At 52.7% G+C, this 22,724-nt stretch overlaps 1 protein-coding gene across 3 annotated transcripts in view; it reads left to right on the forward strand.

The window, feature by feature from the left end:
- NR5A2 (nuclear receptor subfamily 5 group A member 2) overlaps positions 3,258-22,724 on the forward strand; it is a 125,370-nt gene continuing 105,903 nt past the window's right edge. The window contains exons 1-4 of one of the 3 annotated variants that reach the window (XM_018060819.1): positions 3,258-3,557; positions 15,545-15,682; positions 19,694-19,812; positions 21,292-21,433. In XM_018060819.1, coding sequence (XP_017916308.1) covers positions 3,494-3,557; positions 15,545-15,682; positions 19,694-19,812; positions 21,292-21,433 — 463 coding nt within the window. In that variant the 5' untranslated portion in view covers positions 3,258-3,493. Of the gene's footprint in view, positions 3,558-14,928; positions 15,683-19,693; positions 19,813-21,291; positions 21,434-22,724 lie in introns of those variants that run through there. The other 2 variants (XM_018060818.1, XM_018060817.1) reach the window with 2 other exon arrangements.

Genomic DNA, 22,724 nt, shown 5'->3' on the forward strand with positions numbered 1-22,724 from the left:
TGTCTATTTCTAGTCAATTAGCCTCCTAGATAAGCTTCAACAGACCAAAGTAACTCATTAATGCGACATTTCCTCAGCATGCCAGTAAGCTCTACAGGACGTGAATAAGACAGGCAAATGGCAAACTGTATTTTTTAAAGGTTCTAGTGGGAGCTAAGGGAACCCAGTAATACTATCATCTTTCAATTTTTTTTGTATATTTTGTAAATAAGCCTGTCTAATCAGACGTATATAACAAACCATGGAATCCAATCTTTTTTATCGTTCCATGTTTTATTAGCCATACACACAAAAGAAGAGGGCCAGAGCAAAGAACGTCGCCACGCTATTGAATTACAAACCATGGGAGGTCTTCCATAGGGTGTCAGGTCGAGCCTGTGACTAAGAACGGGCGTCAAGAACAAAACGCAGAAAAGAAACTTGCATATATCTCCCAAAATTCCATTTATGGAAGATGAGTCTCTCACCCAAGACCCCATCACACAGTCCATCGAGGTTTTTAATGACATCAAAATGTGTATTGGAGGGCTTCCCTGGTGGTCTAGTGGTTAAGAATTCACCTTGCTATGCAAGGGACATTGGTTCCATCCCTGGTCTGGGAAGATCCCACGTACCGCAAGCAACTGAGCGTACATCACAACTGTGGAACCCAAGCTCCAGACCCACAGCTATGTGCCCACGCGTCAAAACTGCCGAAGCCCGCTCGCCTCGAACCCAGACTCTGCCACAAGAGACGCCCCTGCAACGAGAAGCCCGCACACCATGACTGGCGAAAGCCCAGGCAGCAACGAAGACCCAGCAGAGCCAGAAGTTTAACAGGTAAATAACTTTAAAACATGAAGACTTCTGGGCCTTCCCTGGAGGTCTGGTGATTAAGAATCCACCTGCCAAGGCAGGGGACACAGGTTCAATCCCTGATGACCCTACATGCTGCAGGGCAACTAAACCCACCCGCCACACGCACTCACGTCTGCACACCTAGAGCCCGTGCTCCCCAGCAAGAGAAGCCCTTACGCCGTAAAGAAGCGCGGGCCCCCACTCGGCGCAGCTAGAGAAGGCTGGCGCAAAAACAAGCCCGGCACAGCCAAGACACAAGTAAGCAAAAAATCGTTTTAATTGGTGAAGATTGAAATAAAAAAAAACACAGTATATTACCACAGACTGGATGCAGACGTGCATGTGAGAAGGCAGCTTTCTATTAAGCTAGACGTTAAAAAGACTTCTGAAAACGCTGCTTTTTAAAGATTCTTTTCCTTTGGAAAATAGCTCTTTTCAATTCTCAATGTGTTATCATAATACACCTCGATAACAATAAATTAATATACTTATAACTAATAATTTTTACTTTCTCAATTTTAATTCCAAATGCAATAAACACGAATTGATATAACTCACATGAGCAAAAACCTTTTGGAGTCCTAATAATTTTTAAGAGAACGCTGCTTCTCAGGGTCATACGTCACATCCCTTAACGTCTACACAGGCACATTTCTGGCATTACACCACAATATTGTCTGACTGCTTAAAGAAATAACAACAAAGAGCTGACATGGATAATTATAATCACCCAATCCTTTGTAGCTTGAAATATATATTTACTTGTCCAGCTAAAGACTTCACTTCCAGCCTCCCTTGCAGCTAAGTGTGAAAGTGAAAGCCGCTCAGTTGTGTCCGAAGTTTTTGTAACCCCATGGACTATACACTCCATGGAATTCTCCAGGCCAGAATGCTGGAGTGGTAAGCCTTTCCCTTCTCCAGGGGATCTTCCCAACCAGGGATAGAACCCAGGGCTCCCACATTGAGGGCAGATTCTTTACCAGCTGAGCCAAAAGGGAAGCCCAAGAATACCGGAGTGGGTAGCCTATCCCTTTTCCAGCAGATCTTCCCAACCTAGGAATCGAACCAGGGTCTCCTGCATTGCAGGCAGATTCTTTACCAACGGAGCCACCAGGGAAGTGGCTAAGTGTGCATATGTGTCAAATTTCTGCCTAGTGAAATATAAGCAAAGTGTTTATGCAGTACTTTCAGGAAATGTACTGAAAAAGGAATCCATGTTTTCTCCCTTCACCCACACTGCTTCCTGGTAGTGATGGCTGGCCTCTAGCAGCTGTTTTGCAACATGAGGACAAGAGCCAGAGGACAGAGAAAGGGAAGGAGTGAGGTCCTGTGTAATTTCATAGGGGCACGATACCATCCCTACTTCTGAAATGCTTTCATAGGAGAAAGATAAACGTCTTATTTAAACCAGTCTTTCTGGTTTTCTATTATATGCAGTCAAATTTAATCCAAAAAATATAATTTTGATGGGGAAAATGCTGTACATAAACATTCTGGGTTTTCCAATGGAATCTTAGGCAAATAAAATAAAATAAAAACACTGCTCCATTAGCAAAATCAAAACATACAAGAAAATGACTAACTGTTTCACAACATAGGAAAAGACACACATTGTTCTAAGAATCCAGATTTTATTACTTTGGAAAACAACAGAGATATTCTACAAGAGCCTAAAACTAACCTTGGTCATTTGAATAATATCTCTTTCATGTGAGGAGTAACCCTTTTTTTCCCATGGATTCAAGGAAAGAATGATAATTTTTAAATTATGGGAAATGTATTTGCCAGCATTAACCTCAAAGTGTAAAGTGTTACTTTTGGGGGGGCAAAGAAATAGTATGCCCTTTTAATCAGCTGACCAATCTACAAACAAGCTAAGGTTAACTCCTCAGCTAATAAACAGGCAGGATTTAAAAAAAAAAAAAGCTGGTTGACAAAACAAGAAGAGACGAATGGGCGCAGGCTCAGCAAGCCTGCCTGAAGGGCTCCAAAGTGTCGATCATGCCCCCGGTCATCACTGGGAGAATGAATGTCTGCCCACGTTATCATCTAAAATATATTTACAGAGGTCAGAAGAGCTACGCCTGTCCTCCTCTATGCAAAGCAGTGATGACATCCAGGGAGTATGTCACAAGCCTAAGTTTAGTTAGTGGATTTAAGCTGGTTTGCAGTTTTCCCCACTAAGTGTGATCTTCTGACCCCTCAGTTTTACAACCTTCTACTCTGTGCTGCACACCAACTCTCCGCTTCTGAGTTAATCATTTCTGTGCCATTATCTGCCAAGAGTTCTTATCTCTTTCGCTGTCACTTTATAACAGGGTCCTCTTATCAACCTGCTTGGAGTCACATGATTCGTCCAAGCCTATCAAAAGTTTCCATGCCTCTGATTAGAAACCATCACGAAACTGGATACAAGGTTTACAGCAGATCACTAATGCTGGAAAAAGTACAGAGTCCAGGGAAAGACTTGCTTGTAACTTTCTGGATTCTTGGAGGTTTTGTTTTTTTTTTTCCTCTCTTTTTCTTAACTTTCACTCAGGGTTATTGTAGTCTGATGTGTCCTGCCCAAGGCTACAAAATTGGACAAGCGGCACTTCCTTCTTACACTCAATGATCTCTGCTCTAAACCAAAGGACTGCCTATAATTTCATTAAGAATGTCTTCTAATTCGGATACTGGGGATTTACAAGAATCTCTAAAGCACGGACTTACACCTATTGGTAAGTAGGAGTTGCTCTATTTATCATCTATTTATTATCCTGCTATGGCACTAATACATGTAATTCAATGCCATTGACGTATTTACTATTATAAGTCACTGCTTTTCCAGTTGTGTTTATTAAAAGCATGTAAGTCCATGTATATATCACACATTGATCTTTCTTGGCGTTAAAGACGTAAATGAATATTTCAAATATTCTTATAGCCTTTGTTTTTGGACGTCATTCTACCAGCCTAAAATAGCCAGAAAACAAAAAGTACCATATATTCCTTTCATCCCTAATATTTTCTGATACTTTTAAATGAGAAATGATAAATTAAAAGTGGAACCCCTTGAAACAGGTTACCCATATGGAGTCATCATTGATCCCACCCTAGCGAACGCTTTCAACTCTCTGTGGAGTTTGAAGCCACACCACAGTGTGTCTCATTCATTGCAGATACTACAGAAAACTTTTGTTTTTCGATCCAAAAGACAAAATCAAAACCCACAATCATACCGTCATTAGTTAAGAAGGTGAGGGTTACAGATTTTCAAAATAACGAGTCTATCTTCTTTTTATAAACAGAATAAGTACACAAAGCTAATTTTCATTTTTTAAAAGTACAAGCAATGCCAAGTCACAAGCCTTAATGTTTCAGCAAGAACACTTTCAATTAACCCTAAACGTAAAGGGTGAAAAAGACAAGACTCCCAGACATCTGTCATTATGGCTCTGTGGGAAATCGTGCCCTTATTCCTCCGCACTAGTTTTTGAAGGCCCTAAGCCCTTTCTTGCAGCACTTTCCTTAGGCTTTGGAATGAACTGGAATGTCCCTGTAATTCGCAAAGGCCTGAGTTCCAGCCCTGCTGAGAAGGAAAACCAAGGTCTGGGATTTTCCTCGTTCTCCCTTCATAACCAGCTGACTCCACTGAACGCAGTGATTGCTTTTTTATGGGTCAACTACACCCTAAAGTATATCAATTGAGGAAACGGCAGGAAAAAAAAAAAAAAGGTTCTGTACTTACGAAAAGGAAAACACTGGAAGGCAGGCAGAGTGCAACAGAATTCAGTTGCTCTGCAGATAAAAATAGGGGCACAGAAATGAGCTGGTAGAGAGCACAGGGGCGATTTCACGTCTGTGCCCGGAGAGCAGCCGCCGGGCGCGCCTGGGCAAAGGGTCCCTGACGGTGGGGCCTCTGGGGCGAGGGCGCGCCCGAGCGGGGGCGCGGGGACGCGCGGCGAGGCCCCGGAGGCGCGGGGGCGCGCGGCGAGGGCGTGCTCGGAGACGCACCCACCTGTGGATGCGATTTCAGGGCGAGGAAATCCGGGGCCGCGCTCGGGGACCCTCACTTTGCGGCGCCAGCCCGGGGTGCATGAACTGGGTGAGGCGGTGGAAGGGACCGCCTTCGCGTTGCCTCGGCTCCCGTCGGGCGCTCAGGTCCGGGAGCGAGGCTGGACCCGCTTCACCTCTGGGGTCCGCAGGGGCCGGAGCGCCGGCGGCCGAGGGGTCGGGGTGGGGGTGGCCGTCTAATCCTGGAGGGACCGCTGGAGGCTGAGCCTCAAGAAGGTCCTGAAGGAAGAACCCAGGAGCCCACCCCGGCCCCCGAAACCTGTGCGGGCACTTTAGGGCGCCAGATCACAGGCCGATCGGAGAACAGTTTTCAGCAAGGAGCCCTCTCCCCGGACCTCACTCGCGGGCACCGCCCGCTCCGGGCCCAGGAATGCTCCCCCCACCCCCCCTTGCCCCCCAGGTGCCCCGGTATGGCAGCCCCGCTGGTGGCTGTGAGACGCTCTCTTTGGAACCCTCTGGTCACATCGGGGAGGCTGCTGGCTCTGAGCATCGTCTGCTCCACAGCGTAGCCTCCCGGGGTGCTGGGGTAGGGGGTGTCATTCCCCCGGTGCTGGGGCCCCTTTCTGGGATACTTGGCCAGACGTTCACTCAGAGGGACAGCGCTGCATCAGCCCCTTCAGTGAGTCCCTGATGGCCACTCGCCTCTAGAATTGGAGGGGGGGTGGTCTGACCCCCAGGGCAGGCCCACAGAGGAGAACCGCCAGCGCAGCTCAGAGTGTCTGCAGTCCCCTGGGCTTTGATGGCAAATGGCACTTTGGGACCAGGGCGAGAGGCCCCCCAAACCCAGCCCATTGTATGTACAGCACAGTCAGGGACTGAATTCTGCCTCAGTTTCTCTGTTCTGCTGGGAATGTGCCTGTTTCTCTAAAAAGCAGTCTCTGTGGGTCCAAGCTGGCATGACAGTGTTATGTATTGGTGGTTCCATGACAACTGCGTGTAGTCTGTGCTCGTATAAAGTGAAAATAAGACACCGGCGTGGCTTCTGCCCGCCGGCAGGGCTGTCCAAGAGCATGAGGCCAGCAGACCTGGGCTATAACTGGATTGTTCCTTCCAGGGAACTGGTCTCAGATGCCCTCCAGACTCTCGGTGTCTGGCTTAGGTTTTTTACATTCTCATAAATAGGGTGACATTACAGAGTGCTATGCAGTAATAGTTTGAGAGAGAGAATAAAGTATTTGTCTGTGTCAGCAAAAGAGCCAAATCTGTGTCATAGGAAACATGTCATCTAAGGAGTTGCAGTCCTCCAGCTATGTGCTCAACGTTACGGTTGATTTGTGTTAAGTTTATGTAATGCTTCTAATTGAGTGCATTTTCAAAGAATATTTTACAGTCTATATAACGTCGCATATGAGCCGCAGTAAGTTCTGTGTAGTTGCTGCTGCTGCTGCTGCTGCTAAGTCGCTTCAGTCGTGTCCGACTCTGTGCGACCCCATGGGCAGAAGCCCACCAGGCTCCCCCGTCCCTGGGATTCTCCAGGCCAGAACACTGGAGTGGGTTGCCATTTCCTTCTCCAATGCATGAGCGTGAAAAGTGAAAGGGAAGTTGCTCAGTCGTGTCCGACTCTTCGCCACCCCATGGACTGCAGCCTACCAGGCTCCTCCGTCCACGGAATTTTCCAGGCAAGAGCACTGGAGGGGGGTGCCATTGCCTTCTCCATCCTTCCTTCTACCTTCTATCTCGCAGAGTCCATGTTCAGTTTGATATGTGCCTTTAAAACATTTTACATACACTTACATATGTATTTACACGTGCATTCTGTGTAGTTAGGGTATATAATAGGGGTTCCCTGGTGGCTCAGATGGTAAAGAATCCACCTGCAATGCAGGAAAGCAAGCTTTGATCCTTGGGTCAGGAAGATTCCCCTGGAGAAAGGAATGGCAGCCCACTAGAGGTCTGGCGAGCTACAGTCCTTGGGGCTGCGAAGAGTCAGACAGGGCTGCGTGGCTGAGCACACACAGGGCGCATGAGGCACAGCGAAAGTGCTGCCTGGAGGTTGTGATGTCAGCGCCACTCTCTGGGCCCCTCAGTGCTCTTGGAGACTGACTGTATTCGGGTGATAAGCTTCAGAGCGCTCTGTGCCCTTAAGGGTCTCTGAAGCAGTGTCACACAGTGGGCAGTGAGACAGCCGCTGTGTCGCCCTAACCTCTAGCCGGCTCCGTTCGCAGTGCCGCTGAGAACACCCTCACCCACGCCCATGCTCTGGTGCTCGAGCTGGGCTCAGGCAGCCAGTTTCGTCTGGGAAGCTGAGCCCTGGAGCCTCCTCTCCTCCCTGGCTCCTGCCCGCCTCCCAAACACTGCTTCTGAGATTCTCTGTACTGGCCTGGATCCACAACTGTGATGGGGCTTAAAGGACGTCTTTAACGAACCAAGAGAGATGTGCAGAGAAAGCGAGAACAGAGGTTTGGTGGTGCTTTTTTCCTTTACTTGACTCTTCCACCCAGACGCCATGTCTAGGGTCATCTTGGCTTTAGCCTTGAACTTGAACTGAGCTAGAGAAGGGCTCTGGGACTGTCTCCCTCCATGGTCCAACCTCCCCAGACAGCTCCTGGCATGCTCTATGCAGGGCAAGAAGCACACATCTCGGCCCCCAGTCCAGAACCTCCCTTTGAGGGTTCGTCCTTACTCCTCACCTTGTTGGAACCTCTCTGAGAAATCCACTTGGCTTCAGGGAGCTTCAGGAATTTGGGGGGGGGGGGCACTGTATCCGGGGAGGGCCTAGCAGAGAACTGAATATGGATGGTGTGAGTATGAGAGATGGAGCCTGGAAACCCACGAGGACGGAAACTGACCAGACCACTCAATCAAGGCTGCCTCCTTCTCAGTCTTTTAGAAAGCTCTGTCATGTGTGTTTACATGATTCATATGAAAAGATATATTTAACTTTTAAATCTCAAATAAGCAGAATATCTGCAGATAATGCGAGTGAGTCCTGAGGACAGTGTCAAACCCTGCAAGACAGTGCAGTTGGCAAGAACTTTCCACTAGAAGGATCCATTTTTCCTGGTCCTTAGAATGACTGGGCTTCCCAGGTGGCGCTAGAGGTAAAGAGCCAGCCTGCCAAAACAAGAGATTTAAGAGCTATGGGTTCCATTCCTGGGGCAGGAAGATCCCCTGGAGGAGGGCATGGCAACCCACTCCAGTATTCTTGCCTGGAAGATCTTATGGACAGAGGAGCCTGGCAGGCTACTGTCCATAGGGTCCCAAAGAGTCAGACACGACTGAGCGACTTAGCATGCAGAATGGCTAGTGACTCCCTTCCTAGTTGTTTTCCTTACAGAGGATGCTTTGGGGGAAGTTAGGGGGAAAGAGAAAAAGATAAAAAATATATTAATAACAGTGTGGTGGGCTGCTCTCCTGACACAATCGCCTGCATGTAAAATTTATTTTGTTTAAAAAAAGGTTTTCTTTGTGAACCTTACTTTGTTGTTTAGTCACTGACTTGTGGCCGACTCTATGCGACCCCACAGACTGTAGCCCACCAGGCTCCTCTGTCCATGGGATTCTCCAGGCAAGAATACTGGAGTAGGTTGCCATTTCCTCCTCCAGGGGATCTTCCCAACCCAGAGATCAAACCTGCGTCTCCTGCATGGGCAGGCAGATTCTTTACCACTGAGCCAGCAGCGAAGTCCAAGTCTTATTTTACTGATGAAAAAAAAAAGAACTTAGAGAGGTCAAGTGATTTACCCAAGGTCACTCAGTTTGTCAGAAGAGTGAGCTGTAAGCGGAACCCATGGATGGGACTCTGAAAACCATGCATTTTCCTCAAGGTTATACCTTTTCGCCCCCGTTGATATAAAGAAGTGATGATCACAGCAGTGTTGATCTATTCAGACTTTCTTCCGAAAGGCATTTTGGACTTAAGAAAGACCCTGGTCAATGGCTCTTTGTCTTCCTCCTCCGACCACAGTGCAAATCAGGTTTAGAACCCCCAAGAGTTTGAAAGGGTGGGCTCGGCCAGCGTCTGGAGCCCTGAGGGCAGGGCAGCCATGGGGAGTGGGAGGTGGTTGTGGGGGGGGGGCAGGGGCGGGGGGCAGGGGCGGGGGGCAGGGGCGGGGGGCGGGGGCGGTATGGGGGCGTGTGGGGAGAGAGGCCCTGCTTGTCTCAGACTCTGGAATTTCCTGAAAGGATCTTTGACGTTGAGCTTGCAGTTCTGTGGCCTCTGGTGACAACTCGTGGGGTTACTGAGCAGATGACCAGGAAATAGAAACTTCACAGCATCCACTTGTTATCACCAGAGGTATGAGGAAGGCAGGGAAATCCCTCCAAATGAGGGTGTTTACAGAGGACTTTTTATTCCTATATGTAATACAGAAAGCCGTTCAGTCGTGTCCGACTCTTTGCAACCCCACAGACCATACAGTCCATGGAATTCTCCAGGCCAGAATACCAGATTGGGTAGCCTTTCCCTTCTCCAGGGGGTCTTCCCAACCCAGGGATCGAACCCAGGTCTCCTGCATTGCAGGTGGATTCTTTATCAGCTGGGCCACAAGGGAAGCCCAACAGATCAACATTTTACTCCTAACAAACAAGCAAATGTCTCCTGGGGGGAGGGGACAGGGAAAGAGTTTAAACACTGCCTCCCCCGCCCTTTTTAAGCACTTTTGACAAAAAAGTGGTGTGTCTCCCACGCCAGGCGCTAACGTGTTTTCACAGTAAATGCTGCTTCTGGCTGTGGGTCTGGGCGTCTGCAGCCTCAGGGTTCCAATGCTCCATCGCCTCCAGTGGTCTCTGGGGGCCTGGAAAGAAAACTGCTTGGAACCCGCCCCTCACCCATCCTGTCCCCGAAGCGACGCCCCACAGCGTCCAGACTAGAAACCCAGGGGAAAGTGAAAGGATTCGCCCCAAGGCTCCGTGCAAGCTGGCCACCACCTCTTAACTACGAAAGTTGTTTTCCAGTTGGAGGCAGGTTGGAAAAGGACCCTCCGAATCGCGCGATCCGCGACCCCTCGGGGGACCCTAAATTGCCCATGTGGCAAGTCCCAGGGGGACGGTCCCCCTGCGAGCCCTGCTTTTCCAAACCCACACTTTCTTTGCTGGGTAAGAGGCACCCACATTGCTTGACAGCCACAGCTCAGCGGGTCTGGCACACTTAGATCTTAAGAACCCCCGGGGGGCTTCCTTTCTAAGACACAGCCTCGCGGCGGTCCATCCCCGAATGGCCCCAGCCCGGGAACGGGAAGGGGGGTGGCACATCACCCCTTCTCTCGTGAAGCTTCCAGTCTGGCCAGAGTCAGTGGGGCGCCAGTCTAGAGCCATCTAATGCTAGAATCCGAGTTCCTCCTCTGGGGAGCTCTGGGGAGCGGGGCCGCCTGGGGAGCAGCTCTCACCCAGGGCTTGGTGGTCTGCTCTGGGCCAGCAACGCCCTCGTGGCTGCCACTCACCATTCTGGTTTGTCCCCAACAACGTGGACGGGGTGGTTCCCAGAGTTGAGTTGCAGCTCACTCATGCTTCCATTTCAATCACAGAGAGGAACAGCGAGATTACGCTGGCGGATTCCCAGGTGGCGCTAGTGGTAAAGGGCCAATGCAGGAGACGCTAAGAGAAGCAGGTTCGATCCCTGGGTTGGGAAGATCCCCTGGAGGAGGGCATGGCAACCCACTCCAATACTTTCGCCAGGAGAATCCCATGGACAGAGGAGATTGGTGGACCCCAGTTCTTAGGGTCGCAAAAAGTCAGGCAGGACTGAAGCCACTGAGCGCACAGATCAGGTTGGACCAGCACCTACCCAAGGTCAGGTCCCAGCCAGCTCCTTTCACAAGACCGGATGTCCCCGTTCACCTCGAGGGCCACCGGCTCTACCAAGGTGGGACGTGCCTGGATCCTGGGCTGGGGCAGTTCTCTGCAAAGCAGAAGTTCTGCAAGGAAGCCTTCACGCCAAGGCCGGCAGGTTCTGATACTCCAGGCCAAAGTCTCCCCAACCTCACCTTTCCCTCGGGACAAAGATGCGAGTCTGTCTGGGGAGGGCTTGAGAGGCCTTGCTTACCCAGGAATTGTGTCACCTTGCGTTTGCCTCGCTGGGCAAGAGGGGCCGGAGGTATACTCAGATGCTACCACAGTGAGCGAGCTCGCATCGCTGTTGGTGGCCACCCGGCCAGGCAGTCTTTCCGGGGTGGAAGGTCTAAACTGGCTGCCCTTCTTCCTCCTGGACTGGAGGTTGTTGTCGAGGATGTCGGAAGTAGTTATTTACGCAGGCGTCAGAAAAAGATTTTTTAAAAAAAGACACGACTTTTCACCTATTCCAGTTTATTTTCTGAACGCTTCAGCCAATTCCACGCTCTTCGGTAACTTACATGTCCGCAGGAAAACTTAACTCAAAAAAAAATGCTTCCAGCGCGGGGGTGGGACGCCTCCAACCCAGCCACCCCACCCTCCAGCTCGGGAGCGCGACTCCAGAGTTATTGCTAAATTTAATTTTCAGAGGAAAGCAAAAGTGATTTCTGATGGGCTTTTCGAGTGGCAGGGGCGGAGAAATGAAGCAGAGCTCGCGCTTCAGCGGTGTGTTCTGTCTCCCCCCAAAGCTGGCCTAGCCTGGCCGCGGAGACGTTCTGGGGAAAGGGTGGAGGGGTGCGGTGGGAATCTAGATTTCTTCTGAAGAGTAGACACGTGCTCCGAGAAAAGTATTCCGGTTTCTCGAAAGCACCTAAAAGTAGGAATGGAGGAGGCGCTAGACATAGTTTTCAAGGATGCGGATTTGCAAGTTTTTGAGAGGTTGGGATGGGCCGTGGAGTGGGGGGCTTCCCCCACCCAGGCGCGCGAGGACAAGGATCTTCCATGCTGTTCCTCCGGGGACCCGTGTTGTCGAGTCCAAGAAACCAGTCCTGAAAATCTTGACATTTTACGCCTTTGCAGACTGCACGCGGGAAGTGCGCGCGGCGGGCAGGCACGCCTCAGGTCAGGTCAAGGGCAGGCGGTGCCCGGCGCGCCCGGGAACGCGACCCCGAGCTGTGGGCAGGCGGAGGCGGGAGGGCCGGGCAGTAGCCTCCTCGTGGGCCGGGGGCGCGAGACCCCCTCCGCTGCTGCCCGCGGGCGCAGGGGGCGCACGGCCCCATGACGCTGAGCCTGGATAAAATATGCCGGGACTGCGCTTCTCAGGCTCGTCAAGGCTGCGGGAGCCTCCCCGAGCCATCATCTTTCGTAATTGCAACCGTCAATCAAGGCTTTAAGACAAAGTCAGAACCGGGAAGGGCGAGCCTGGAGACCGGCCCCGTAGGACGGGAGATAGAGCGTGGGGGACGCGGCGCGAAAGGGGAGCGAAGTTTGCAGGGGAGAGGAGAGCAAGTTGAGTATGTTGGGGGTGGCTGGAGCCGGAGCCGTCTCACTGGGCCTCCGGTCCCCACCAGTTAACTGCCCCGCAGCCGGGGTGGCTTCCTCGGGGCTCTCTACCCGGAGGCCGCAGAGGCGAGACGTCCCGCGCCGAGGGTGGGAGGCATCCGCCTGCGGGCCCGGGCTTTGTGATTCCAAGGCGGTGGGTGTATACTTCCGAGAGCGCAGACACCCCCCCCCCCACCCCGGGCCTGGACAAGTAGACCACCCCGGCCCTGCCCCTCAGCCCCACCTCCCCGCCCTTCCTGGCGTCCGCGCGCCACCCCCAGCCGCCCCCGCCTCAAGCTGCGGCTTCTGCCACCTGGAACCATCTCCAGGTAACCTTCCCGGCACCACGGGCGGGCTGGGCGCCTCCTCCCGGCGCTGTGCTTCCTCCAGGGTGTTCGGGGAGACGCCCAGGCCCATCCCAGGTCACAGGGCGAGCGGGTCCCGGGCTCCGGCGGGGGCCCCTGCCCCGCGGAATTGAAGGGACAAGGACCGGAGGGAGTGTGGGAAGGGGGAGGGGTGCGCCCGGAGCCGGCCTGCCGCCCCTCCCTCGGCGCCTGCTGCCCAGACCCCACGCGGAGCGCCCGGGGGGAAAGATGATCGGCCCTCGGGTCTCTCCCGCGGGAGGTTTCCCGCCTCGTCCACCAAAGGCGGGGTTTCCACGTCCCCCGGAGGGATCGGCATAGCTCTGGCCCTCGGGACAGCCCTCTCCCGCCGCGTTCCTGGAACAAGCCCTCGGGCCGGGGGTTCTCGGGAAGGGAAGTTTTCTCCAGGTCTGAGGCCTCCTTCGCATTCGGTGCCCGTTGGGCTCGCAGCCGACCGGGCAGAGCCATGGCCTGGACTCGAGCTTCCAAGCAAGGCGAAACCTTTCCGCTCTTACACGCCTGCGCATTCTTTGAAGAGCAGGTTTTAAAAAACCCTGACCCGGGCCCCTTTTCTCACACCGTCGCCGCTCCTATTTGTGAGACAAATGGGTGGCAGGTGGCTCTCTGCCACCCTCATGCCAGGCCTTTGGGGAGCGATGAGAGGGGAGAGTGGCCTCCACACCTGCGTGGCCTCAACAGGCCCTCTCTGGGCTGAGGCTGGGCTCTGAACCTGACCACGACCTCTGCCTGCGGCCAGGTCAGGCAGTCCTCAAGTGCGGGCAGAGACGGGCCACACTGCAACCCGCGGCCCTGTTAGGCGCTCTGCACCCTTCTCTCAGCCCTCCAGTCTCTTCCTCCCGCTCCAGCAACCGGCGGGCCTCCCCTCCCGCACTGCGGGGAGCACTAGCCACCCCCCTCCCCCAGCTGCCAGTTTGGTGTTGGTAAGGAGGGCCAAAGTGCCCCCAGACGCTCTCTGCAGTGGGAGGGCTTCGTAATAAACTTATTCTGAAAGTTCATCTGAATCCACACGCAAGGTGCTAGCATTGATTTGAGCCCTTTCTGAGCTTCCTTCACAACGATGCTTAAAACAACCAGGCAATACTGAAAATGGACTGACTGTATGTGATATCCTCACCAAAATGTGAGCATCAGAAGGGTCACTGCAACCCACTCCCCTTTACCACCTAAGGGGCGGCCTTCTTACCAGATTTAAAGGTTTTCATGAAACCTGCAGATGCTACTAAAACTGAGGTCTGAATAACTTGGGTTCTGAGTACTGTCAGTTCTGAGAGGCAGCAGTGCGTGAATGGCCAGGCCTGGGGATGTGGCGAGCAACCCATTTCATTCAAAAGTGTAGACTCTGCGTGGCAGTGACTGGAGTACTTTTCAATTCATCAAATACTGGACTGGCCAGTTTGTGTGTGTGATCTCTATGCCATTAACATAGAACAAATTCAGAGCCTTTGAGATTCAAATTCACCCCCTTGTGGGTGGACTCTCAGCAGATACTGAATATGAGGCGTTTCACAAGCAGTCAGGAGGCTGGGGATAGAGTGTTTTCATCTTGTTGAGATGAGATCTGAAAACTTTGAAGATGGGGCTGGGCTGGTGTGGAAGAGCTTGCATAACAGATGGTTCTTTAAAACTTTTTTTCAAGTGCTGGGCCTCTGGGCCTCAAGTGGCCCGTCCCACCCCAGAGACCTGGGGATGGAAGAGGAAGCCGGCGCTGCTCTTTGCGTTCAGTATGGAAACACGGCTCACTAACATTTTAGGAAGTCTGTCGCCAGCCTGATCTGGGGGCTCGAGGAGCCGGGTGGTGTTTATAAGTGAGCGAAGGAGCTGGAGGAGAATGGGGGGCTGGGGAGGGCCGTTCGGATTGCTGGCAATTGCGCCAACTCTCGGCGACGCGGCTGTTCCTCCTGAGCAGGTGGACCGCGCCGCTGGGCCCCTCTGGGGGTGGAGGGTGGGGGGGCTGTGGACTAGTTGCCGAGGGGAATGGGGCCCGGAGACCCTGGAGCGCAGACCAGCTCTTCTTTTCTCTTCTGGTTTGCTGAAACGCGTTCAACTCCCCCTCACCTAGCACGCACGGTGGGCGCACCCCCGCGGGCTTCCCCCCTTCGCGCCGACACCTCCAACCAGCTTCTCCTCGGCCGCCGCGCTCAGGCAGAGGTCGCCTCTCAGCCGCTCTAAGACCCGCCGCGCGCGCATCCCCCGCCCGGGGCCGGGCGGTGTGGGAGGGGGCGAGGCGGGGTGAAGAGGTTGGGGCGGCGAGGGGCCGGGAAGCCTGGGCCTCGTCCTCATTGGCTGGCGCCTGGGGTCCGACCCGAGTCCGGAACCCGCGTCCCCATCCCCGGCCCTCACCCTCATCCCGGCCTCCCCCGAACCGGTCCTCCTCCCCTCCCTCTCCCCCACCCCCAGCCTCGCCGCCCCGGGGCTGCAGAGGACCGCTCCCGGACGGGAGTGGACGAGGCGGCGGAGGGAGGCTGGAACTTCCAGCTCCACGCCTGAGAGTGAGCGGGAGGGAGGCAGACACGGGCGAGGGGCGGAGGAGAGGAGACGGAGGCCAGAGACCGCGCGAGCGGGAGACCCTGCGGATCCCGAGCGGAGGGCAGCGGAGGGCGGGGCGCGGGTCGCCGAGGCGAGCCGTCCGGGAGCCGCGGCGGCAGCAGCAGCAGCAGCTCAGCCGCCGCCTCCGCTGCGCGCCCGGAGCTCGGCCGGACGCGCCCCCGCGCCCCCGGCAGCTGCGCCCTTGCCGAGCCAGGCCCCCTCGCCCGGACTCAGTCTTCGCTCGGTGCCCGCCGCTTCCTTCTCGCGGTTCAGGGGTGGCTGAGGAGCAGCGAGCCTGGACGGGGTTCCGGGGTCCTGACGGCAGCCCCGGAGGCGACGGGGACGCGCTCCAGCGCGCCAGCGAGAGAGCAGCCGGCCGGCCGCCCCCTCCTTCTTCCCGGCGGAGGTGAAGCCGTGCCGCCCGCGTTCAGGTGCAGGGCTTCCGGACGGACACGGACCCCCTGCCCCCGCCCGCGGCCGCCTTGTCATGCTGCCCAAAGTGGAGACGGAAGCCCTGGGACTGGCTCGGTCGCATGGGGACCAGGGGCAGATGCCGGAAAACATGCAAGGTAAGGAGGCGCTCGCGGCGCGCGGCTCCCGTGGCTCCCCCGCCCCTGGCTCGCCCCGCGGGCTGCAGCCGCCGGCCCCGCGCGGGCGCTGGACTGGCCGCCCGGCGCCCGCCGCCGCGGGGCTGCTGGGCTGCGGGGCGGCGCGCGGGCGTCGGGCCCCCTCCCCAGGGGAAGGCATAAAAGTTTATGGCTCTTGAACAATGCGGGGCGGGGATTTTCCGAGCAATGCCTAATTGGCCGCTTCTAATTAAGAAGAGAGGCTTCGAGCTCCGGCGACCGGAGCCGGGGCAGCCTCTGTCTAGAGATCTAATTATTCCGACGATCTTTCTAAGAAATGGAACTTCTCTCGGGAAGCCCGAGCAGGTTCCCGGTCACTCAAATCGGGGGAACTTGAACCAGTTCTCTTGAGTGCAGAAGAACCCTCTGCCTGGGAAAGTCAGCTGCAGAAAGCGCAGAACCTCGGGAAGAGCAGGCTTACCGGTGTCAGGACGCCTGGACACCCTGCAGCCCCGGTGCACCCGGGGAGTCGGCTGGCACTGGAACAACTTCTTAAAGCGGCAGGCAGAACTGGAAAGAACCAGTTGTCTCCAGCCGGGCACTGCGGAGTGAGTGCAGGGCTGGGGCGGCGGCTTAGCTTCCAGCCTCTTCGGTCGGATACCTGGGAATCTGGAAGTCCCGTTTGTTTCCCCAGCTTTTGATTGCTGACAACAAGCGCGAGGCGGAATGGCAAATCCCGTAGGCTGTATTTTCGCCCCGTTCCAAAGAAGCGATTCTAGACCTTGGCCGTGTTAAGCCCTTCAGAAGTTTATCGCAGTTGCTCGGGGCCAGGGAGGGAACAATGCAAGGAAAAGTCTCCGCTGCCCTTCCATCCTCGCCCCCGCCAGCGCGCAGGATGTGCGGGCCGGCGGGCCTGTGATCCCGAGCGCTTCCTGCCATCTCCTCGAGCGAACTTGAAAGGGCCGAGGACGCGCCGAGAGCAGAGTTCAGGGCTGGCGCCCGCGGCGGTGCAGGAGGGGGCGCTGGGCCCGGGGCCTGAGGTCGCCCCGCTGTTTGGAGACGAGGGGGCGGCGGGTGGGCGTGCGTTCCCGCCGGTGGGGTCGGTCAAGGCTAGAGGATCCTGGGGTCTCGCCCAGCCTCCAGGGAGGGCCGTGGAAGTCCCCGGGGACCGAGCCCCCTAGAGTCTAACCTGTAGGCTGGCTGCCCCAGGGAGGACCCGCTTGGCCCAAAGAGGCTTTCCTGCCGGGCACCTGGGATTCCGCGAAGCGGAATTTTTCAGGGGAAGCGGCCCCGGGGCGCCGCATCGGGCCCCTCGGCCGCCACTGCCCAGGACTGTCCCTTGGGCGCCCTCGGAGCCGGCGAGATGCTGGCGTCCAAGGGAAAGTTTCGGCTTCTCCTCTCCGGGCGCGATTCTGAGCGCCTCGGGAAAAGAAGCGCTGGAGAAGTTGGAGCAGGAAGTCGGGTGGGGGCAGATGGCAGGAAGATAGCACTGCGGTATTTTCTGTGTAAAATTCGAGAGGGCCGTTCCTGACCGGACCCAGCGTTCCTGACCGGCCTTCCCTGGTGCCTGGGCCTCTGGGACGTCGCCGGCTCCTTGCTCAGCCCCGGGGTGGAAAGCTGGTGGGAAGCGCCCGGCGCGGCTTCCTCCAGGCGACGCGGCCTGCGGCCCGAGGGGAGCCCCTGGGGACGCGGACCCCACGCCCTGGCCTGGCCGCGCCGCGGTCCGAACCGTGGCGGGTGTGGGAGAGGTGCCGGGAAGGTTCGGGGAACTCGTCCCCGTGCCTGCGCGGCCTCTGCCGTCCCAGGCGCCGGCGTCCCCCTCTGCTTTCTCGAGATTTCTTTGTCGGATGCGTTGGATTCTCCGAAGACTCACTCATTCGAGCTACAGCACGTGGGCGCCTCTGAAAGGTGCCCGGGTCTCACCACGGCGTCGGTCTCCCCACGCGGCCTCGGTCTTGGGATTTTCCAAGAGGGTCCCCAGCCCCGGTCTTTAGGATGTCGGATCCCGAGGTTCGCAGGGGTCCCTTACCTCTCCGCACCTCTCGAGGGCTAAGTGAAGAGTTTACTTTGCTGGGGAAAGGGGGAAGGAGAAAGGCACACACTTGGTCAAGCACACTTTTTCCCCTGTCCGAAAACACGCCTGGAGACAACAGTCACGACCTTTCCGGAGGGTAGGAACAAACTTCTGGATTCCTCAGCCTCAGGCAAACCCCCAGGCTCCCCAAACGCGAGCGGGGACCTCCCTTGGCCCCGCCGAGAGGACTGCGCTCTGCGTGTCTATTTCTTGGCGCTCAGACGCCTGCCTCGGCTTTTCTCATCTTTTCCTGGGATCCCCCTTCCCCAAACTCGGGTAACTCATCCCGATCTACGCCCCAGCCCAGGACTCCAGGTCTCGAGAGAGGCTGCCGGTAGGGGGGTCAGTCGAGAAGCGCGGCTAGGGACCCCCCCCCCCAAGGCCCTTTCCAGACGCCCCCAGAATCCGTAAAGAAAACAGGACTGTATTAAACAAAAAAAAATCAGAACTCTTTGGCCAGGAGGCCACAGTGGTGCTGGAGTGTCCCGGCACTTTGGGGATGGGTGGGGGGCCTGTTTCTCCTTTTCCTTTTCGGTAAACAAATCAGAGGAAACTCCTGCCGGCTCTCAATACACCCCCGCCCCCGCCCAGCCCCGCCCCGCCCCCTGAAAATGCCACTGATTAACTTAAAACAAACTTGACTGGGGCGTTTGTGCGCCTGTGGGTAGCCCAAAGTTGAGCAAGGGGCGAGAGGCAAGTGCGCCCCGGGGTTCGCGGGAGGTGCTCGGAGGCTTCGGGCGGCGGCCGGGCCGCGCGGACCTGCCCTCGGCGTCCACCCCCGCTCCCCCGCCCCGCGGCCCGCGCTGCGAGGCTCCCCGGGCGTGGACCGAGTCTCCGGGAGGGGCCGGATCAGGTATTACCTGGGTCTCCCGGCCTCCGCCCCTCCTGCACAGTTTCTCTCGGTCTTGGAGCTGCGAAGACGCCTTCCCGGGACTGCGTCCGGAGCTGGACGGTCACCCGATCCCTGCAGGGAGCCGCGCGAAGCTGCCGCCTGGTCTCTGTTTAACAGGGGAGCTCGAGGTGTTTATATTTTGCAGTGATGGTCGGAAACATGTGAAGTTCATTAAAGGGCTCCAGGGCTTCGCGACGAAGCCGAACTCTCGTGTGTCTTTTGCTTCCCTTCTCTTTTCTTTCCCTTTCCGTCCGTGCTCCCTCCCCTTCTTTCTAGTAATTTTTACAGTAGATTTTCAAACGTGCAGAGATCAAAGCGCAACCAGTCCGTAACTGGGTGTTTGGACTAATCTAACAGCTCTGCACGCTGGGAGCCTCGGGCTGTGGCTGAACAGTGCTGCTGGCAAAGTGTCCGGGGCTCCCAGTTCCTGGTGGAGGTTCGGCGTTGCTTTCACCCAGACATTCTTAAGGCTCGGTGAACTTTGGGCAAACCCGGTTCTAGTGCGAGGATGACGCTGTGTGCTGCTTTCTCTTCCTTAGGAAAAGGTGACGTTTTGGAACTTATCAGCAAGGCGATTTAAAAGGAATTCTAAGTTCTTCCTTTATGCAGTTCGTGTTTCTTTTCTGGATCTCTTTCTTTGCAGTTAGGAGACTTGTGTTCAACAGGGGTCAACTTAAGAATGTTTAACAAAAGAATTTAGAATTATTTTTAAATTAAAATAATGTAAAGTGCTTACTCATTGATGCCAAAAGAGGTTTTGCTTTGACTGTAAAAATAACTCTGCAGTCCACCTGTGAGACATTTTTATTTTCTGTTTTACCTGGTGATGTTTGCCCTCCAGTCACCAAAATGCTTCCTATTGCAGGAAATGGCAACCCACTCCAGTGTTCTTGCCTGGAGAATCCCAGGGACGGGGGAGGCTGGTGGGCTGCTGTCTGTGGGGTCGCACAGAGTCGGGCGCGACTGAAGTGACTTAGCTTAGCTTATTGCAGGATTGAAACCTACCTAGTAAGTTAACTGGATGTGTGCATCCCTCTTCTTGTTTCAGTGTCCCCGTTTAAAATGGTGAATTACTCCTATGATGAAGATCTGGAAGAGCTCTGTCCCGTGTGCGGAGATAAAGTGTCTGGGTACCATTATGGGCTCCTCACCTGTGAAAGCTGCAAGGTTTGCTCCCACGTTGCTACCTGAGAAATATAATGTTCAAAACCAAAATAAACCACTGGACTGCTTCTTCAAGCTAAATGTAGGCTGTCTTTTTTGGACTCAAAATGAGAGAGGGAAGGAGTGAGTCTTAGTGAGATGATTCTTAGAAATATGTGTCTGATTTAATCCACAAAGCAAAGAAATTTATGCTGTTTAGAAAACTTTGCCAGTATCATGACTTTAAAATAGTTTATTGTAGGAAAGTGATGTATCTGTAGAAAGGCTTCTATTTCTAACAGTCCAGAATATTGATTTTGCTTGACTTATATATATTTAAAGCAGCGTTGTTCTTGAGAGCCAACATGACAAAGTATTTCCCAAATACATTTTAACTTCAGTGCTACACAGCCAAACATTTTTTATCCACAGATATAAAAGTCTAAATTCCCAACTGCATGATTTCATCCTGATTTATTCCAAAAATAATTTTTAAGGCTTTCAGAATTTATATCAGAAAGAATAAGAAACCAGATCTTAAGTTTATAATACGAGTAGTTTTAAGTATATGGTGACTCATTTAAATGTGAGAGTTTTTAATATGTGAGATATACTGTATTATTACTAACAACATCAACTATACAGTGAGGACTTATCTCAGACTTTTTTCATATACTGTCAGTAAATTTAATACTCCTTATTTTTCAACATTTTTAAAAGTAGAAAACTCAGTACAATTACTAAACCACTGCCAAGAAAATCTCCTCTCTTTTTTTATAACAAAGTAAGATGGTTTCACTTTGTGGTCAGTAGGGCAAACAAAGAATATACCATCCAAGCAGTAACTGTGTTATAAAGCTACGGATTTTATTTCTGATTAATTCTTTTGGGTGAAATGTAAGGAAGGCATACACTCTGCTAAAACCCAGTTCTCTGCTCTACATGCTTTTTTCACCTTTTTCTTTGCAGTTCCCCAACTTGAATGTATTCCAATGGAATTATGAACATTTTCCACATTTTTCCATTTTATTCTTTAAATGCTTTTGCTTTTAACTCTTTAGTGCTGACGTTTATAAAACATCTGAAGTGTTTTTTCATTTTTTTCTATTGATATTTTATTGTAGTTTGCCACCAAAATTATATCAGACTACTTAAAAATAATTCAGCTCTCTAAAAGTGCCTTGTCTGGAACATGAAGGTTAATAAGGAAAAAAAAAATTACTGGTCAGTATAGCATGTATTTTCCTCTGAATGTTGAGATAAGACGGTGTGTAGACAAAGCTCTCCAAGATTTGATGTGATTCTTGTGAAATATAACTGATGTCAGAAAAATCTCTACCCTGGTTTTGAAGGGTTGATCTTGTTAAAACGTGGAACAAGCCACAGAACCACATAAGGACTCAAATGGTGCAATGAAAAGATTTACTAGTGATTTCCTTAAAATGAAACAATAGAAGAGATGGGTATTAGCTTTATAAGATGTCTTACTGTTTTCTCTTATAGGGCTTTTTTAAGCGAACAGTCCAAAATAATAAAAGGTACACGTGTATAGAAAACCAGAACTGCCAAATTGACAAAACACAGAGAAAGCGTTGTCCTTACTGTCGATTTCAAAAATGTCTCAGTGTTGGAATGAAGCTAGAAGGTAAGTTTTTTCTGAAGACTGCTGCCTGTTCAAATTCTCCAAGGACATGGGATTTAAAACAACATTGTGCTTAGAACATGGTAACAGTATTTTCCTAGTCTTTTAACACTATTGACAATAATGTCCTTTTATGTTCTGTCAGCAGTATAGTCTGAGTCTCATTTAAAGGCTGGTGAAATCTACTAGGAAAAAATTTTTTAACGTTGGCGATTCGCCTCCCCACCTCATTTTTTAGTTTGAGAAGCAGATGCATTTCACAGGGTAGATGAAAGCAAGACCAATGTGATTCAGCTGAGAACAAGTAACAATAATCTGCCAAAATATTTTTAAAAGTCCTTTAAAGGTTTCAAATCAGGATGCCCTAGTAAAAAAGTTTGATTTTAATCTTTTTAAATAGGTTAACTTGTCTTAATTGTTACTGTTAGTTTCATGATTCCTGAATAAGAGTTAAAACTTTTACTTGTAAAGAGATTTTTCTCATGGAGGGTGTCATTTTTGATTGTGTAGGAAAGCACATGTTTTTAAGAAGATGACTGAGCCTGCAAAATTAAAAAAAAAAAAATTTGAGAATCAGGAAACATGAAAACTAATGAAGTGTCATGTTGGCAGCAGTGGTTTGCCGAGAACGAGAGAGTGTTCCCCCAAAGCCGCGTTAAGCTCTATGTCGGAGAAGCAGGATCTGCTTATGCTGTGCGGCTGGAGGAAGTGGAGTTAATATGTGACGGCTGTAAATAGCCTGTGGTTCATGGGTGTCACGGTGTCTGGCTGGTTTTCGGTCTCGGATCTACTGGCTTTCCACAGATCACATATACTGTGAATAAAGTAATAGAAGGGATACAGAGCCCGGAGATGTGCCGGACGCGGGGCCCATTCCATTTGATCGGTGAGACACAGACTAGCTGTCTGTGGCGCTTTTCTGTTGCATGGCACTCGGACTTGATGGAAATACTCAACAAATTTCAAATACTCTGCAGAAATTGCTGATAGATTCCTTCCCAATAGAAGTAGCCTCATGGGTTATCCGGGGACTGTGTGTGATGAGATTGAGAAAAGATGTAACTGCTTTTTTCATTACCAGTCACTTTATTATTTTCCAAACAGCAAAACATTGTGGTAGATGCTTACAACAGTATGAGGCTCAGAAGATAAAATGTTAAAAATTAAACGTGTGATCGCATATGATGTTGTTGATTTAAAAAAAGGGAAAGGCTGCCTTTCTTTACCTTAAAAAGTGTGCTTTCTTAATAGGAAGTCACTTGCGGTGCATGCTCATACTTTGTTCACAGTGAGA

This window comes from Capra hircus, chromosome 16, assembly GCF_001704415.2.
Source record: "Capra hircus breed San Clemente chromosome 16, ASM170441v1, whole genome shotgun sequence".
Classification (NCBI taxonomy): Eukaryota; Metazoa; Chordata; class Mammalia; order Artiodactyla; family Bovidae; genus Capra; species Capra hircus.